Here is a 17,298-nt window from a genome sequence, read left to right as displayed (position 1 = left end):
ATTTCTTATTGCAATATATTGTTCTCCGTTTTATATTATAAAATGAATTCAACAACAGCCTATGGATAAGTTTTCTATAATGCTTGCTTACTCAACCCAACTTTGTTTTACTGTGCTACAATTCATTTCTCTGAGATAGATAGATGGTGGTTCATGTCACATACAAAATTACTGACTTAATTCCAATCACATGAGGTTTAAGCTATGGTTTTTTATCTAATAACAAGGGGAACAGGAGAATGTTTATGAATAAGCTTGAAACTCCAAACATGTTTACTGAACCTGAAGGTTATAATGCTTGCTATGGATAAGTTTTCTATAATGCTTGCTTACTCAACCCAACTTTATTTTACTGTGCTACAATTCATTTCTCTGAGATAGATAGATGGTGGTTCATGTCACATACAAAATTACTGACTTAATTCCAATCACATGAGGTTTAAGCTATGGTTTTTTATCTAATAACAAGGGGAACAGGAGAATGTTTATGAATAAGCTTGAAACTCCAAACATGTTTACTGAACCTGAAGGTTATGATACTGTCTGCATGTCTGGGTAGGTTCACCTATGTTTAATCATTGGAGAATGTATAGTAGGAATGTATGGGCACCAGATTGGTCATTTTGCTTTGTTATTCTTCTTCAGTGATTCGGAAAATGAAGTTTCTTGACTAAGAACTTTTTTTGCAATTGTTGATCATTGCCAGACGACAAGCAGAAGCTGCCGACTTTTGGATTGTGAACCTACCAAGGTTTGATGGCTTGAAGAAGAACTTGATGGATTGTGCAGACGCTTGTACAATGAGCGCATTGAGGTGAGGGCAAACATTAGGCTATTCTGCCCGTGCCGGCCTCTAAGTGCCAACGAGATCTCCTGTGGGTGCCCAACAGTGGTTGAGGTCTATCCGTTCTAGGAGACTGACCATCGGTACGTTCCCACATAGAAATTTGATAATACTTGTGGACCAGCTGATGAGCAAGGTATCCATTGTTCCTACTCTGTTTGAGATACCCTAAATTCTGTTTCAAATTCATAATTTTGTGATATGAAATGGAGGCTAATAGCATCCCGGGGCAACAAATATCTACTCTTAATTTAATAATCTGACTGACCTATGGTGTATATATGCATTCCTTTCCTGAATGTATCCTAGATATGATTGTATTGTCGAAGGATAATAATGTGTAATATTGTAATTGTTTCCTCCATATAGGGCAGTGTAATTCTTGATGATATCAGTTTAGGATTTGCTGGTTCGAAATATTTGCATTATTCGTTGTTAACTAGCACATCATTTTGCTGAATGACCGGTGTGCCTAAATTGCTGCACCTTTTCTAACAGGCAAATATGCCTAAGCAGTACCTACCACTAATGGGAGCGCCACTTGTTGTGCACAGGTTCATTTCTTCACCAGATAATATTTTCCAACTATTTGGTTTGGGAGTTCCATGCAGACATGAAAGTCTTGCATTTTGTCCTGGAGCTTAAGGGCATTCTGTCAAATGAAGGAAGTCGTATTGGTGTGTGACCCATCCTACACAAATATATCTGAAGGTTCCGATGTTGTCTGACTCATCCTACATTAATTTGCCTCTATCTACTTGGCATGTATACCTTATTAAAATTAAGTTATGTGACTAAATTTAGAGTCTCTAAGTAAGAATTTCAATGATTTAACCACTACGACAGGTTCAGTTGAAACCTTGCAAATACCTGTTGAATTTACATGACCGGTAAAAGAGAGACAAAACTCTATTTTTAACGGACTTCAGGTTAGTTGTATCCCACCCACCTCAGATATTGCTGCTTACGCCGATTCTGTACATAAATACTGCAGATATCTTCATGTGTTTTGTAAATAAATAAAAAATCGTAGGAAATTGATGGAGATTCAAAACTTGTTTGTGTCCATGATTCTGCTCGTTCCAATACAACAACGACACATCCACATGTAGTTAGAAGCAAATTTGGTAGTCTGGATGTTGGCAGTTAGTCCTGGATAATGCTAGCTTTTTTCAGCTGGCATTGGCTCGGGAGCATGCCAATCGGTGGGGGCAATGCGTCTGTTTGGGAAAATATTGGATGTATAACTAATTACAGGTTCTTCTTTCAGTCTCTGCGTTCACAGTAGTGTTGTATTGGCACATTGGTATGTTTTGAGGAGGAAGATCCTGGTTGGTATTCGAAAGTTCGCTGAGTTCAATCCTCAGCAGGTTGTAGATATTGAAATGCATGTAAGTCACGATTTTCTCTGCCAAAGTAATACCATTTCTATGTTTATTAATAATCCCTAACCGATGTGGAAGCATGTCCTATATGCAAAGATTACATTGAGGAACTTAGATTGTTATTATTACCGAATTGAGTATGTTGTAAGACGCATGGGGATATAAGTAAATTTTTCTCCGAAATAGTCTGCAAGCTAAATATCAAGTTTTTGGTTTGTTCATTTGGGCTAATATTTCCTAGGTACAATGAATATCAAGTTTTTTGGTTTTCAGTTTTTGCCTAATTTTTTTAAGTTGCTTTTTCGATTATGCAAATTGCCAATGATGTGGAGGTGGTTTGGGAATTGTTTCAATTTTGATATTCGAAGCATAGGGATGTATTGTTCAGTAGAAGTTTATAGATATAACCAGGAAGGTTAACTAGGAAGAAGTGGTAACTACAATTGTCCCATAGATTACATGCTACCTAACTGTACTTGACTTTTTTCCCTTTTTAGGAATTTAATTTCTATGGTTCTATGAGAGAAAGGCATGTTCACCTCCCTCAAATTTACGTACCAAATACTGCAAATGCATGACAATGGATATTTCCATCATCACCTCAAACTATGATGTTTTCTCTCAGTATTATGAGATTCTTTTCCGGAAAATCTATTGGTGACAATGGATAATTTTCATTTACATGGCATATGCTTATAGGTTTGGCTTATTGAATTATCATATTGTAATATTTGACTTCTGTGAGGTCACCAATTAACCTATGCTAAACATATGCAGATGATTACATGTGTACCACATATGCGGTTGAGACAAGGTCTGTCATTCCTCTTTCATGATGCCAAGCGCTGGGTTGTGGGCCTACCGCGAGCCTCCTCCCCTGAGTGCCATAACCAACGACAAGCGATGGAGAAGAAACATGGGCCACCAGGGATAGGTAATGGCGGCAGCAGTGGGGAGAAGGCGCTCGTCGAGGCTAGAGGCTGGAAGGCAGGGACTGGGCAATTCGGAAAGTGGGAAGGTCGAGAGTGGGGAGGCAGACGAGAGGCACTAATAGGGTGGTCGTGTCCCAGTTTGGGTGTGAGTTTCTTTTATATTTTTGGAGTGTCATGACTCAAGCAAAGTTTCAAGATAACTAAGGCTTAAAAAGAAAGTTTGGTTATCTGTATGTGGCTGCAAAACTATGGCTTCTCAATATGTATCAGTATGCTAAATGCATTTGAAAACTCGTTGCTATAAAATACTGCTTCTCGAAATGCACTTTAATTGAATGCCAAACTACATGGTTGTCAAAACCTAAAGATATCATGGGACCGTGGCAAGACATTTTACTATAACTATAGAAGTGAAGAGGAACACATGTTTTCATCAAGTGCAATGAATTTAACTTGTGTGTGGCGAAATATGGATTAGAGCCATAAACGATTTCCTATCGAAGCAATCGAGGATTCAACTGATGACTGCTTGATGGAGTAACCAATATAGTATCCGTGTAGGAGATATTTCTTTCTCGGTTGAAGATGTTGCTCATAGGGTTTAATGCCATTCTATATATGTGCATTAAGAAAAAAATGAAATTTGAGACCCGTGGCAACGCACGGGCATTTGTACTAGTGAAATATAAATCAAAACGTTACCACTATAGACAGATAGGGACAATTTTTTTGAAAGAAATTCAAAGATGTAAAAGACTATTCATAAAAATTTAGAAAGAAATTCCAATATGTAAATTTTTTTCTTCTCTACCGAGCTTGATCTGCTACAAAATGAAAAATAAACGGTGTCCACACATGATGGGACTAAGATGGTTGGCGCTTGTGGAGACAACAACTGAATCCCTAATTGTTGGCACAAGCCCACAACCACTGACATATGTAGATCAACAAAAATCAAAGGTTGCTGGTATTCAGACAGTAGCTCGTGCCATATATGTGAGGAGGCTTTTGTTGCCATACAAGTGTTTTTTTCTAAGCAGTTGTAGATCGTCGTTCCCTTTGCTGATACGCACGACAGCGAAGTCCACTGCCAGTGGTGGCCAGAATGAACATGAATTTCAAACATTCTATCCAGTATTTCTTCCATGTCATGGTCAAGCCAAACATGAGTACATAGTACAAATAGTTGGTACAAAATTACCTTAAATCGGCACCAACAGGCCAAGAAAGATTATAAAACAGCAAGGAGAAGAAAATCAAATCCAAAAACAAATCAACTACTTCCTCCCATCCATATTACTAATTGCCACTAAAATGGATATATCTACAATTAAAATGTGTATAGATACATCTATATTAGTGTCATGCAATATGAATTGGAGGGAGTACCAAAAGGAACAATGACCATTCCGCTCTTTAGCCTGTCCATAAACAATAAACATAGCCTGAATGACATGGAAGACTATTAGCGTATTTCTCCAATCTAATGAAGTGGTCCGTATTCCCACTTAATACACTGCTCATTTTGACATGAGACAGAGGCAGCTCGTGCCTATGGAGAATGAGGAAAAGTTTATCAACTACCCACTACACCACACAGGTAGATGCCTGGTCTGCAATACCATCACAGCTGATCCACAATATCACGAATTGCTACTAATCTCCAATATTAGCATTCTCAGGCTTCTCCTTTCAGACCCGCCACGATTCATCTATATCTCCCTCTCCCTGGGCATAGCGGCATCATTGCATTGCATCCGAGCTTTGTATAGGCACATGTACGCCATTGGACCATCCCCTGGTAAAAGGAATAAACTGTCAATTCAATTGTAAAAACCATAGCCTACATTTCGAAATAAATATCATGAGTAAATAGCTATACACCTCCCCCACATAGATTCAACACATCCTCTTCCTTGTGTTCAGTTGCGAACGCATCATCATAGTCAGTCCAATACCCGCCCTCTTGCTTGACCCAAGCGACGTAGTGTCCTGAATTTGGGGTATCCCCATCATGTGTCACCAATGCTACCAAGTCATACAAACTGGTAGGTGAAGAACCATCTGCACACGACTAACATTAGCTGATAAGAGTGCAAGATTTGAAGTGCAATTGCACAAAATATCTTGCCTGTGCACATATCGGCTGTAGATGACATCACATGACCATCAAGTGAAGTGCCCCCAGCATTTTCTGCGCCAATCAGTCCCTTCGGATGCCAATAATATTCCACATAATCAACACTAGACATAAAAATTTAAGTTTTGAACACCGAAAAGAGCTCTACCTGTTGACAAGAGCGGATCTTTTGCTTGAGCTCATCTGAGCAGAACTCAAGTACATTAAGTTCCAATGGATATGGAACTTCCTAGTAAAAACAAAATAAAAATATATAATAAAGAATTGTTATGTATTCTTAAAATTATAGTTTCTAAAGGAGAATAAACAACAATCTCACGTACATCTTTAATTTTTCTCTGCTCTCCCCCTTCCGTACAGATACGACCGAACTTAATTACTAAATAGCTGAAGAAGAATTTGTATATTATTATTACCATTTCTGAGCAAATAAAACAAAATAAATAACTATGTTAAACATTCTTACCAAGGCAACTTATTTATAGCCAATTTGCTTTTATAATGGGCAGGCTGGCCATTATCTAAGATTTTTTCAACTTCAGAATTCAAATGCTGTATAAAACATTATAACATAGGTTAGAAGTTGTTCTAACGCAAAATCACAACTATATAGGTTAGAACCAAACTCTAGGGTTGAGTAGCAATTAAAAACCTATAATCAAGTAGATTAATCTACTTGATTACGCTATTCTGTTAATACTGAAATCTAGCTATTGGGGAAACAGTTAAAAACCACCAGATTTGAGGTCCTGTATTACAACAATCCCATGGTGTTTTCCTGCAATTTCTTCTAAACATTAACTTAGATATATTTAAGCATGTAGTCTTTGTACAAGTACTTACAAGCTTAATTCCTTCTCTCAAGTCTTTTACATCATCAGATATAGGACACCCTAGATTATACGTTGTTTCAAATGCCGTTGTCTCATCGCCATTTACTTCATAACAGTCTCTGCAAGCAGAAAAGAAGTCAGTAACAAATAACTAGCCTATTCGCTAATAGGGAGAGAGGTAGAGAGAGAGAGCACCTCTTCAAAAACTCAATCTCAAAAAGTTTCTTTATTGGTTGAGCAGCTGGATCACTATTTAAGAAAGAGCGGTGTAAAAAATTAAATAAAGGTGATGAATATGCTCTACAACTGCGTTGTGCATAGTAGTCCAAAAGATGCACGGTAAACTATAAAAAAGACAATTCCTACGAGTAACCACAGACAATGAGCTATTAATAAAACCATCAAGTTACCTTGGTTCCGATGAAAGAGTTTCTGAGAGAGTATTAACCAAATATGACCAACATTCCTCGGCGTCCTGCAAGATCTTAAATTTTTCTGTATCATTTCACATATAAACTCAATACACTTAATCTACAAATGGGAGTAAAACAAACCTGCTGCCTGTAGATATCAGTATCACCTTCCTTCTCTTTAAATTGTGGGACTGATTCCCTTAGAGTCTGCTCAAATTGGACAAGAGAAAATTGAACACTTATCATAATTTTCCAAAATGAATAAATGCTTGTTGATGAAGTCATCAAGTTTTTTTTTATGGAATGAAGTCATCAAGTTATGAAGTTACAACTAGCATCATAAGATAACCAAAAACTAATTATATTTAAGAGACATCTAAGTCTGTGACTCCAAAATCTCACCTCTAAGAAGTGAACAGGCAGTACTGGAAGATCACTGTGATCAAGCTCGTTGAAAATACTTTTCGTGGCAAGGGTCAAATCATGAGAGGCTTTTCCTGCCGCATTGCCTTGCACATTATCTGGATAGCTACAAGAGGGAAACAGAATGTGATGAGTGAATTCAAAATCTGAAAGAAGATAATTAAGGTATGTGAGAACAGACCTATAGAGTGTGTATTTTATTTCCGGTACTGCATGTAGGCATTGCAAGCTGGAACTTGCGTAACATGTATTCCCCATATTTTGTATGCCAGCACTCTGCATTCCCATTGATCTTATATGCATCTCACTGATATCCTCAGCAAACAAGTCCATGCCACTTGTCTCAAGGTCCAGGCCAGTTTCTTCATCCATTTTCTTTTACGGTAGGAGCGGACAAACTGTTTGAACGGCTTGACCAAGAAGTGTGAATCTAGATTTGGCTTCTGAGGTTCCAAAAACCGATCCAGGGCATTGTTCACAGGGCGCCCTTTCTCAAGATGAACTGGCAACTGGTTAAGATGGAATATTTCCCGTACAGAATCCGGCCTATGCAACAGTCTGATGTCTTCAAGAACATTTAGTTCTGCCTTCAGCTTAATTCCAAATTCTTCTTCTTCTATCATCTTTCCATTCTTTTCATCTGCGGACATAGTGTCTGTCATCTTCTCTTTGCTATCTGCAAAGACAGCTCTCTTATTTGCCAATATTCTTTTACTCTTACTTGCAGACTTTGCTATTTTAGCTACCCTCTTTGGGTTTCTCCTATCTGCAACAGATGAATATACCTCCTCCATTATTTCCAGTGGTTTTTCCGATTTGGACCTCCAGTTTCTTGCTTCAGCCAGCAATTTGCTTCCCAATAGGCGTCCAATGATGAAATTGCTATTAATAACAAAATACAGCTCATCAGATCTTCCCGGCTCTGAGAGATGGAGGATGATTGTCTCCCCAGCAGCAGTCACCTCCTTATAGTCATGTTCAGATCCAACTCCGTGAACAAACTTGAACATAACAGGAAATGCCCCTGTTAAGCCAGGGTGTCCAAGTAAGCAAGAAGCTGCAAAAACATAGCCACCGTCCCATGGTAGCAATTCAGCATCCTCTATGTATGTTGCTGTATCCGAAGGATTTTCAGGCCTATTCTCCATTACTCTGAGGTTATCACCAGTGCTTTGAGTAATATAGCCATCAAGGTACCCAGTTGGGCCGTTAATTAGTGCACAAAGCCAATTACCCATGTAATGCAGGTACACCAAGAAATGACCTGATGGAGGTAGCATAGTGCTTCTTCTATCTGGGTGACCAACCTGGTAACGGTCTGCAGTAGAATTGAAACACCATAATCTATATTGCTGGACTGTGGCTCGCCAGCTAACTCTAACTTGCTGGGGAGTTCCATCCAAGTTAAATACAGCAAATCCCTGCTCGGAAGTAAACATACCATCAGACATTAGAAAAAACTAAGTTGAGTAAAACTTTTTCTACGGACAATAAAAACCCAGCATCAGAAACATTAGAAACCCCAGCTGAACTTTCTAAACATAAATAGACAAAACTATGGCAAACTAGTAGAATGCCCGTGCTTCGCCACGACAACTTTATCCTAGTTTTGCCGAAGGAGCAACCCCTTTTTTCACCTTAAATTGGTCCAAATATGTAGAATTTCGGAACTTACCCGACAAGGAATTTCGCTACCTTAGGACCGTTATAGTTACGGCCGCCGTTCACCGGGGCTTCGATCGCCGGCTTCCCTGTCATCAGTTCACCAACTTCCTTGACCTTCCGGCACTGGGCAGGCGTTAGCCCCCATACATGGTCCTTCTCCCGTGCTTCCAGACATGCTGAGCTCCCAAAATTTTTGTACATTCAACCTTTAACGTAGTGTCAAATGCATAAACGTGTAAATAATGCATGCAAATATTAAAGTATATAAAATAAATATATAATACTTATTTAAAGATCCACTCCGCATAATCCATTTTATAGAAGAGAAATGACTGAATACACTATTTATTAAAGCCATGGTCCGTTGACGCGTCTAAGGTATTCTCGCACGATCCCAGGAATGTTGTCTTCAACTTCATTAGCCAGATACTTGAGTATGTGTATCAAAAACTTTTTCCTTAGCTCGTAACCATCCTGCACAATTGGTATATCATGTTAACATGAAGTTTTCTTCCACAAAAAATATAAGATTGTGAATATAGAGTACTCACGCTGCAAACTGGATGAACAAATCTTTTACCATCCCATGAAAGCATAAAACTAAATACTAAGTATCCAGACAATTTTCTGCAAATAAATGGAACATATCATTATCTGCTTGTAAAGATAACTGAGAAAAATCACCCATTGCTGGAATAGGCGCCCTCCGTGCAGTATGGGGTTGAATATCGCATGACGCGTCTGCTGTAATAATAGTAGTCCCTGACGGAGACACATATATTGCCACTGCCCTCTGCCGAAAGATTTCAAAATGAATGTTAGACAACATGAGAGAATGATTCTTTTTCTAAAAAACACAAGCATCTTAAATAGGCGAACCTTCATTGGCACCACGGTTTGCTCGTGGTAGCTGTGCAGCTTCCCAAGACTCCGCATGTTTGGGAAGATTTGGATGCCAACCGAGCTCCCCCTTGGGGAAGAAGAGGGGATATGACATTGGGTCGTAGCACCCCTGCGTGGCTTGTATGCTGTACCTCTCATTGTTGTTCCCGTGCAGGGTAATGCTGCGTTTGAACCTATTCACCAGGTCGCTCCCCTCGACCCAGATGGCAGCCACCTCAGACGCCATCGGTAGATTGTATCGCCTTTGGTCTAGCTTTTGATCGGTGTTCAGTTCTATCCGGTAATCCTGGAGGTTGTCCCTGTGGGCACCCATCGTCCTTAATGTCTCGGAGTAGGGATTTGCTCTCATAATGTTCGTCAACTTCCGGACAACCTCCTGGTCCAGTTGCTTGGTAGCTTCCTTGCGATGGGTCAGGCTGGGATCGTCGTCGTAGAAGTACAACTGCAGATGTTCAGGACGAGAGCCGGGCCCGAAAGAATGCACGTTACGGTACAAAGAGCCGTTCGCCCGGAATGTGTAAACCCCGGAGCTCATATTCGTGCAGCTGTTGTCGAGGGTGACGCCAAGCGTTGTGAAGGCGAAGTGGTCGTTGAAGAATCGGATACTCTGTCGAAAATGTCGAGAGTCCGCATCCGCGCTGGACCATAACCTCATGAGCTCCGGGATAGGACGTTGTTCAGCCAGTCTGATCTGGCCATTTCGACAGCAGAAACCAGGGGGCTCATGCTCAAACCTCTTGGCCTTGCAGTTTATGCAATCCGGTACTTTCTCCAACATGTGCGTGCTGTCTGGTAGGTTTGAGTACACAAAGTCAAAAGGATCGACTGAGCCCACGCCGGATTCGTCTGACGGATCATCGATTTCCACGCCATCATCGTCAGAACCTACAGGCATAGCGTGTCACAGACTTGTCAATGATACCGCGAAGGAAGGCAACAATGTCACCTAAAACAGCTAGAAGACGTACCTTCACCGGCAAACATGCAGTACTCCTCTCCTCGTCGCTGGGTTCGTCAGCGATGGCATTGTCGTCAATGATACCGCTAAGGAATACATCAATGTCGCCTGTAACATTTTTTAGGCGTTAACCATCACCTATTATTGCGTGAGTAAATATGGGTGTATATTACCATTAGTCCCGGTATACGCCGGTGTGCTCGTTGAAGGGGAGGCAGGAGTAGAATCAGCTGTGGTAGGTGAGGAGCGTTTCGTGACTTCCGGGTTGACAGCTGCATCTGCGCGTGGCATTGCGATGGATTGAGCACATGGGGTGTTCCGCCTAGCCTCGGTGTTTGCTTTGCGTCGATCCCGCGCTGCCTCCCTCCTATCTTGAGACATTCCCTGCCTACGTTTTCTTTGGTTTGTATTGATGGTTTGTCGCTGCTCACTTGTTAGATTGCGCCTACTATCTCTTCGACGTGCGTTCTCTTGTTCCCGCTCAGCAGTTGTTGCCACTGTCCTGTTTGCGCGTCTATTTGCATTAATCTCTTGCCTCTCTTGAAGAGTTAATCGTTGTCGTTGTCGACGAGCTCTTTGACGTTCACGTGATGTTTGTTGACTTTGAGGTTGTCTGTCTGCAATGATGACATACAGTTTGAGCTTTTCAGTATTATAAATACACACAGCTATATTTAAATAATACACATATTCAATTGGTTTCATGTCATACCGTTTGAGCTACCTCCAGGCGATGGAGTGCCTCCTATTGTGAGTGTACTTTGAGTTGCAATGGGCAGTCTCATTTGAGCTCGTATGTCTGCGTTTGATGCATACTGTTAACGATGATAATGCATCCTGAAACTTATGCAGTGAAATAAGCTAAGTCAGAGGACATACCGTTTGAGCTTTCCCCAACCAATGGAGTTCCTCTTATTGTGAGGTTGCTTTGAGTTGGAAATGTCCACGCCAATGGTGTCTGATCATCATCGTCCGATGACAGAACTGTCTGATCTGCCAGTGGTTCACGTATGAAAAATCCCGTTTGTGGGCGTGACAAACCAATGGCTTGTGATCGGTTTGAAGAGCCATTCTCAGCAACCACTGTCGACATGGGCACACCAGCTTATCATTGACAATGTTCAACACCATTTAACAAGGTGCACTGATATACATACCATTTTTTCCTTTATCAATTAGTTGATTTGGAAAGCGAATGAAGCTCGGTGATCACATGGGTACGTGCGCACGCGGTGAGAGACTGACACGTGTCCAACGGTGTTAGTTGTGCCGTGAGATGATTATGTCCGCTCCTTTCGCGACCGCCCCGAGAAACCACCACGTCACTCCTTATCCCTTCGCCTTTATCCCTAGCGGAATCCTCGTGTCCACTCAATCTCTCTCACGCACGCAAATCGCGTCGACAGATTAGAGAGGCATCCCCACTAATTGCTCGTCGGCAGAGATCTTCCGTATGGCGGCCTCTCCGCTGATTGCTCGGCGGTGGCGGTGATGGCCCCGCGCGACGCCTCCGCGGCGTGCTCGTCGGCGATGCTTCCCCGCAGCATCATCATCCCCGCGCTACGGAGGAACGCCTCACCGTCGCGCTGGTCGTCGGCAACCTGGCAGAGCCTTCCATGGGCTGGTGAAGGACACCACTTCCCTCACGCTCGTCGGAGGGGTTGGCGAAACCCTCCCTGCGTGGCGAGAGAAGCCTCCTCCGGGCGCTTGTCGGACATGCTTGCGGAGGACTCCCCTCGCTCGCCGGAGGCGCCCTTGCGGGCTATCTGCCGCGTGCTCGGCTGCCGCCTCCTCCCTCGACGCGTGGCCCGCGCGGCCACCTCGTCCCCCGTCGCCTGAACGACGAGAGCAGGGCGGAGAACCCCGCGGCGGCGTAGGCGAGCGGGATGGCCGGGCCGGCGTCGAAGCTCGCCTCCTGGCCGGTGAGCACGAAGAGGCCGGAGCCGACGACGGAGCCGAAGCCGAGGAAGGCGAGGTCGACCCAGGACAGGCAGCGGCGCAGCGGGTTATCGCTCTCGGCGAGCAGAGTCCCGGGCCTCGATGGCGTCGGTGGAGCGGGCGACCACGCGGTCGCGCAGACGCGGGACGGTGGTCGCGAGCGCGCCGCCGTAGGAGCGCCAGCTCTGGAACGACGGCTCCGGGAAAAATCCGCATCATGTTTAGATTCAGGGTAAAGCTCTGACGATGGAACTACTCAGCCCACGTGGTCCCCAAGACAACAGGCAGAATATGTATTCACGCCGTGTGATTGCTGTGAGGTATAAAAGGAATCTTAAGGCTGATCCAACGGTGGCTAGGGGGTGCGCACGTACCCCTCTGAACACCAAATCCACACTCGAAAACAAGAAAAGAATACACATTTGGAAAGTGTGACATTTTATGACCTGCAAATAAGAAAAGAAAAACAAGTCACTGAAAAATTATTGTTGTTTGTGATTTTGACAAACTTACTCCTTTCTAAAGATGATTCTGAGAACATTGTATCCTTTGAATTTCTTTAGTAACACCTCTAGCTGAAATGCTCAGTGAATTTAAAAGATGATTCTGAGAACATTGTATCCTTTGAATTTATTTAGTAACACCTCTAGCTGAAATGCTCAGTGAATTTACTTCCATTATGTTATTTCTCCAAACTGTTTCCTTAATGGAGTTTTCAGCCGCCCTGAAGGCATTGCCAATGCTGTTCTTGACAATGTATGCCAACGATTATATCAACATATTTGTTTGATCATGAGAAATCATACACCTATGAGCACCAGTACAACTTGCTCCTGGGCCTTGCTGACAGGCTTCTGGTAGGCATGACCTTGCTGCAATTTTTATAAGTTGATAGATCTGAACTATGCTTATGTGTTTTTGTTTTACCTTGAAATAATAGATTGTGGATTCTGTGATTGCGCTATTCCGTGTTGATTCCAGTGGTAGGGGTGAACTTGCAGAGCGTCAGGTATTCTACTGTAACTACCTAACTACGTCAAAAGATCAAGCAACTCATGAAACTGTATGTGCTGTGGAACTACAGCAAAAAACTGGCTCAGATGCTGAGGAGTTCAATGTTGCAGTGTACATCACCAACCAAGGTGTGCTTTCTATTGTGATTGCGGATGGATTAAAATTGTTCCAGTGATTGCGGATGGATTAAAATTGTGGAGATGATGAGGAAAGATGGAACCGATGCGAGGAAGTTCTCCTTGCTTTGATGAAGATGATGGCCGTGAGTGACGAAGACGGTGGCCAGCAGCGACTTTGGTCAGGGCGATGAAGACAATCGAGGTTATAGCGACGGCTCCTGATGCGAGGCAGTGGCGGCCAAGGTCCCCTTGCTCGATGAATACTATGGTTGTGAGTGTTCTCCTGGTGAAGACGGTGGCCGGCAGCGTCTTTGGAGAAGGCGATGAAGACGATGACCGGCATCAGACTTTGGTCAGTGTTATGTCAGGGTCTTTGCTACGCCTAGTCAGCGGGTTGTTTTTTTAAATGTTGTTGTGAAACATCCGGAACGCATGTTTGCTGTTGTGCAAAAAAAAAGTAGCGAGCTAGCGGGATGCTTTTTTGAAATGTTGTTGAGAAATGCCTCTTAGTTGTTGAGAAACAATAGGATCCGGACGTTTTTTGAAATGTTGTTGAGAATGTGTAGGAGTGGTGCGTCAAGTTGAGAGTAGGGCCAGTTTGTTGAGAAAATTATGTAATACTGGTGCGTGAAGTTGAGAACCGTAGAGCTGGTTTGTTGTGCCATTTGAAATTTTGAACAGCTACGCCTAATGGTGTGGAGTTGTTTGTTATCCAGGCCTAATAGTAGAGTTGTTTGTTTGTGGGCCAGTTTGTTTTGTTAGTTGCGTTTTCTTTGTCACGTGGGGGGTATTATTGTCCATCCTGAAAATGTGACACCAGGCATTCACCAGTTTGCTCTTAATAGTAGAGATAAAACAGAACAAAAATAAATCCCCAAGCGGAATAGCAAGCGAAAATGAAAGCGTGCTGCTTCGAAATACACTAAACCAAGCCATATGCCTGATAATGACACAGTAAAAAAATGTAAAGATGATTTATATTGATATGTTCAGGTTTCTGATGAATTTGAAGTTCACATATCCAACATTTCAAGTGCAAATTTGATGCAGGACACATTAGTAATAACAACTAACAAATACTCAAAGAACACCTTAATTCTACTGAAGAAACACATATTAATGTAAAATTGGTTGGAGACATTGGCATAGTAGTTATGTTCGGGACCAAGCACACCTTTTTTTCTTACAATAAGCCAATCACACCCTAATTCTACTAGATGTGTCGATATTCTGTCTAACAACCGAAACTAGTGTCTATGTCTGTCTGCAGGGGCCAGGAACAGGGTTAGTTAGTGAAATTACTTACCCCGCTTTCAACGGGAACGGGGTGCGCCCTAGTAAATCGAATCGTCGGGCGTTTCGAGCCTCCAGCCCAGACATTGTTCTTTCGCTTCTCCCCCATGGTGGTCCGACTTTCAAAAAGTGCACGACTTTGCCGTGCCGCGAGCCACGGGGGCGGGCTGGTGGCGTGAGTAGGGCCAGTAACCGGGAAGCACCGTTCGGAGCTGCGAGAGGAGGCAGGGGGATCAGAGGAGGACGGGAAGGAACCTAGACGGAGTTCAGCGTAGGACGTACCAAACGACGCAGCGGCGCCGGAGACGAGGTATTGAGCCTGTGAGTTCGCCGCCGAGGCGCGCCCTATCCTACCGTGCGGAGCTGCGAGGAGGGAGGGGATTAGAGGAGGACGGGCAAGGTACCCAAACGAGGTTCCGCGTGGTATCGAACTAGTGAGTGTCAGGACTTCGGTGGCTATTACCTCGCCGGAGAAGAGGAAGAGGGGGAGCTCCCGAGGCGAAGGAAGTGTATGAGCATCTCCACTCGTTTGCCCTTCCCACGCCGAAATCCGGGGAAATTTACGTCCGGATTAGACGTAAATTTAGCGTGGGGAGGAATAGTTTCCCAGCCGGAATCTATGGCGAAGACAGCGATCTAAATTTGAAAAACGGAAACTTGACAAACTACGGCATAAAACGGGCGAATTTAGACTAAATTTAATGATATATACTATATAGAGGGCGAAGTTCATACATAGAGGACCGAATTCGACTATATGTCAAATTCGGCTAGGGGAATACAACTGTAAATATTAAAACACGGCGCTCTACATGCCGAAATGGCGGTAGAACACCGTGTAGTCCATGTCGCCGTCGTCGCCATCGTCGTCGGAGCTGTCGTCGTCGAACTGCGGCGGCGCCGAAGCCCCCTGGCTGCTGCCTTGGCCGGCGTCTCCCCACCGGCCACTGGTGCGAGGCGGGGACGGCGATGGCCTGTACATGTCGTCGTCGGAGGCTTCGAGGTCGACGACGGGGACGGCGGCGCCGGATGGAGGAGTCGCAGGCCGGCGGTAGCGGGCGACGTCCTCGAGGAGCCTCGCCTGCCGCTCCGCCTCCTCCTTCTCCCACTGCTCTGGTCGAGCGGCATGGCGTTCTGAGCGGGGACGAGGTCCTGGAGGGACCTCGCGATGACGGCCTCGAGGATGGCCGCGTCCTCGGCGCTCTCGGCCTCCTCCACCTTCACCTTCGCCGGCTTGCGCCGGAGGTATCCTGTTCGCGCCTTGGGCGGAGGCGCCCTTGTGCCGCCGAGGGCTCGCGGATGACGATGCCGCCTCCGCCGCGCGTGCGGTTGCTCGGCGGCGAAGCCGGCTCCTTTTTCACCGGCGCCAAGGATGGCGCCGACCTGGAGAGCGACCTCGCCGTGTCGGAAGACGACGAGCTGGCAGCCATGCGCCGTGGCTGCCAGCTGTTTCCCCGGCGGCGATTGGACGATGCCCTCGATGGAGGGGGCATCGTGAGCGCCGGGGTGTTGCCGCCCTCGATGTGCTCGAGGACGTTGTGGAGCGTCCTATTCGGCGCGCTCCACCATCGTCGGCGGCCCGCGGCGTTGTTGCGCGGAGGCGGAGGCGGCGGGCCGTCGTAGGACGCCAGTTCCCGCTCCCACCGCCGGAGGAAGAAAGAATTCCACCTCGTGTAGTTCTCGGGGTGGTGGCGCGGGTCGGCGCGTTCTTCCTCCGTCATCGCCATCCGAGCCTCCTCGATGGCGGCGTCGAGGGCGTGGCCCTGGGGCGGCGGCGGGATTGGCACGCCGCCAGCACTTAGCTGCCACCCGCCGCTGGGAGGCCTGGTGTCCGGCGGGCAGGGGTACCCCGCCTGGTGGAGGAGGTGCCCCTCCCACGCGTGCAGCGACCAGCGGGGGAAGCCGTTGTTCGCTGCGCCGTCTTCGTCGTTGAACGCCATCGGGAGAGTGGAGGAGAGTGGAGGGAGAGTGGAGGGAGAGTGGAGCAGGGATACGCGTCGCGGCGAGCGGAGCGGCGTATATAGGCGCGGCTGGCGCCGGCGATTAATGCCGCGTGGAATGCGACGCGTCCGCGGCGAGCTGACCGGCGGCAGCCTTTACTGCGCGCGGAAGACGATGCGTGCGCGGAAGACGATGTGCGTGTCGCTGACCGGTCGGGGCCACCTCCGCGGCGAATACGAAATGAAAGCGCGGGAGAGATTTCTCGGCGTTTCGCGCGCTTTCGCTTCGTCTGGAGTCCCTGAGCGCTCCCCGGTAGGCCAGGGTTGGCGTGGGCTCGCCGGATGGATGAAAGCCCAAATCCGGCGAAAAACGAGGAACCGGGGGCGCGGCTGGGCCATTTTTCACCGTCCGGATAAAAAAATGGCTAGTCGGGGGCCTGTTCGGGGAGACGAGTGAAAAGATATAGCCAAATTTCTTTTAGTACGGAGGAAGTAGGA

At 45.3% G+C, this 17,298-nt stretch overlaps 2 protein-coding genes across 2 annotated transcripts; both read right to left on the bottom strand.

Moving 5' to 3' along the window:
• Positions 1–4,873: 4,873 nt before the first annotated feature.
• On the bottom strand, positions 4,874–7,185 carry LOC124656782 (ubiquitin carboxyl-terminal hydrolase 6-like). Its single transcript, XM_047195466.1, has 12 exons — positions 7,181–7,185; positions 6,950–7,076; positions 6,689–6,754; positions 6,545–6,609; positions 6,330–6,383; positions 6,145–6,253; positions 5,768–5,853; positions 5,625–5,688; positions 5,450–5,530; positions 5,293–5,371; positions 5,046–5,225; positions 4,874–4,959 (listed from the first exon to the last, which is right to left on the bottom strand). The coding sequence occupies exons 1-12, from the start codon at positions 7,183–7,185 to the stop codon at positions 4,874–4,876; spliced, it is 1,002 nt and encodes a 333-aa protein (XP_047051422.1).
• LOC124658224 lies at positions 7,045–8,355 on the bottom strand. Its single transcript, XM_047196619.1, has 2 exons — positions 7,152–8,355; positions 7,045–7,076 (listed from the first exon to the last, which is right to left on the bottom strand). The coding sequence occupies exon 1, from the start codon at positions 8,248–8,250 to the stop codon at positions 7,264–7,266; it is 987 nt and encodes a 328-aa protein (XP_047052575.1). The 5' UTR covers positions 8,251–8,355; the 3' UTR covers positions 7,045–7,076; positions 7,152–7,263.
• Positions 8,356–17,298: the final 8,943 nt, after the last annotated feature.

Source organism: Lolium rigidum, chromosome 5, assembly GCF_022539505.1.
Source record: "Lolium rigidum isolate FL_2022 chromosome 5, APGP_CSIRO_Lrig_0.1, whole genome shotgun sequence".
NCBI lineage: Eukaryota > Viridiplantae > Streptophyta > Magnoliopsida > Poales > Poaceae > Lolium > Lolium rigidum.
The sequence above is the reverse complement of the archived record's forward strand: the minus strand, read 5'-3'. Positions and strand labels throughout refer to the sequence as shown.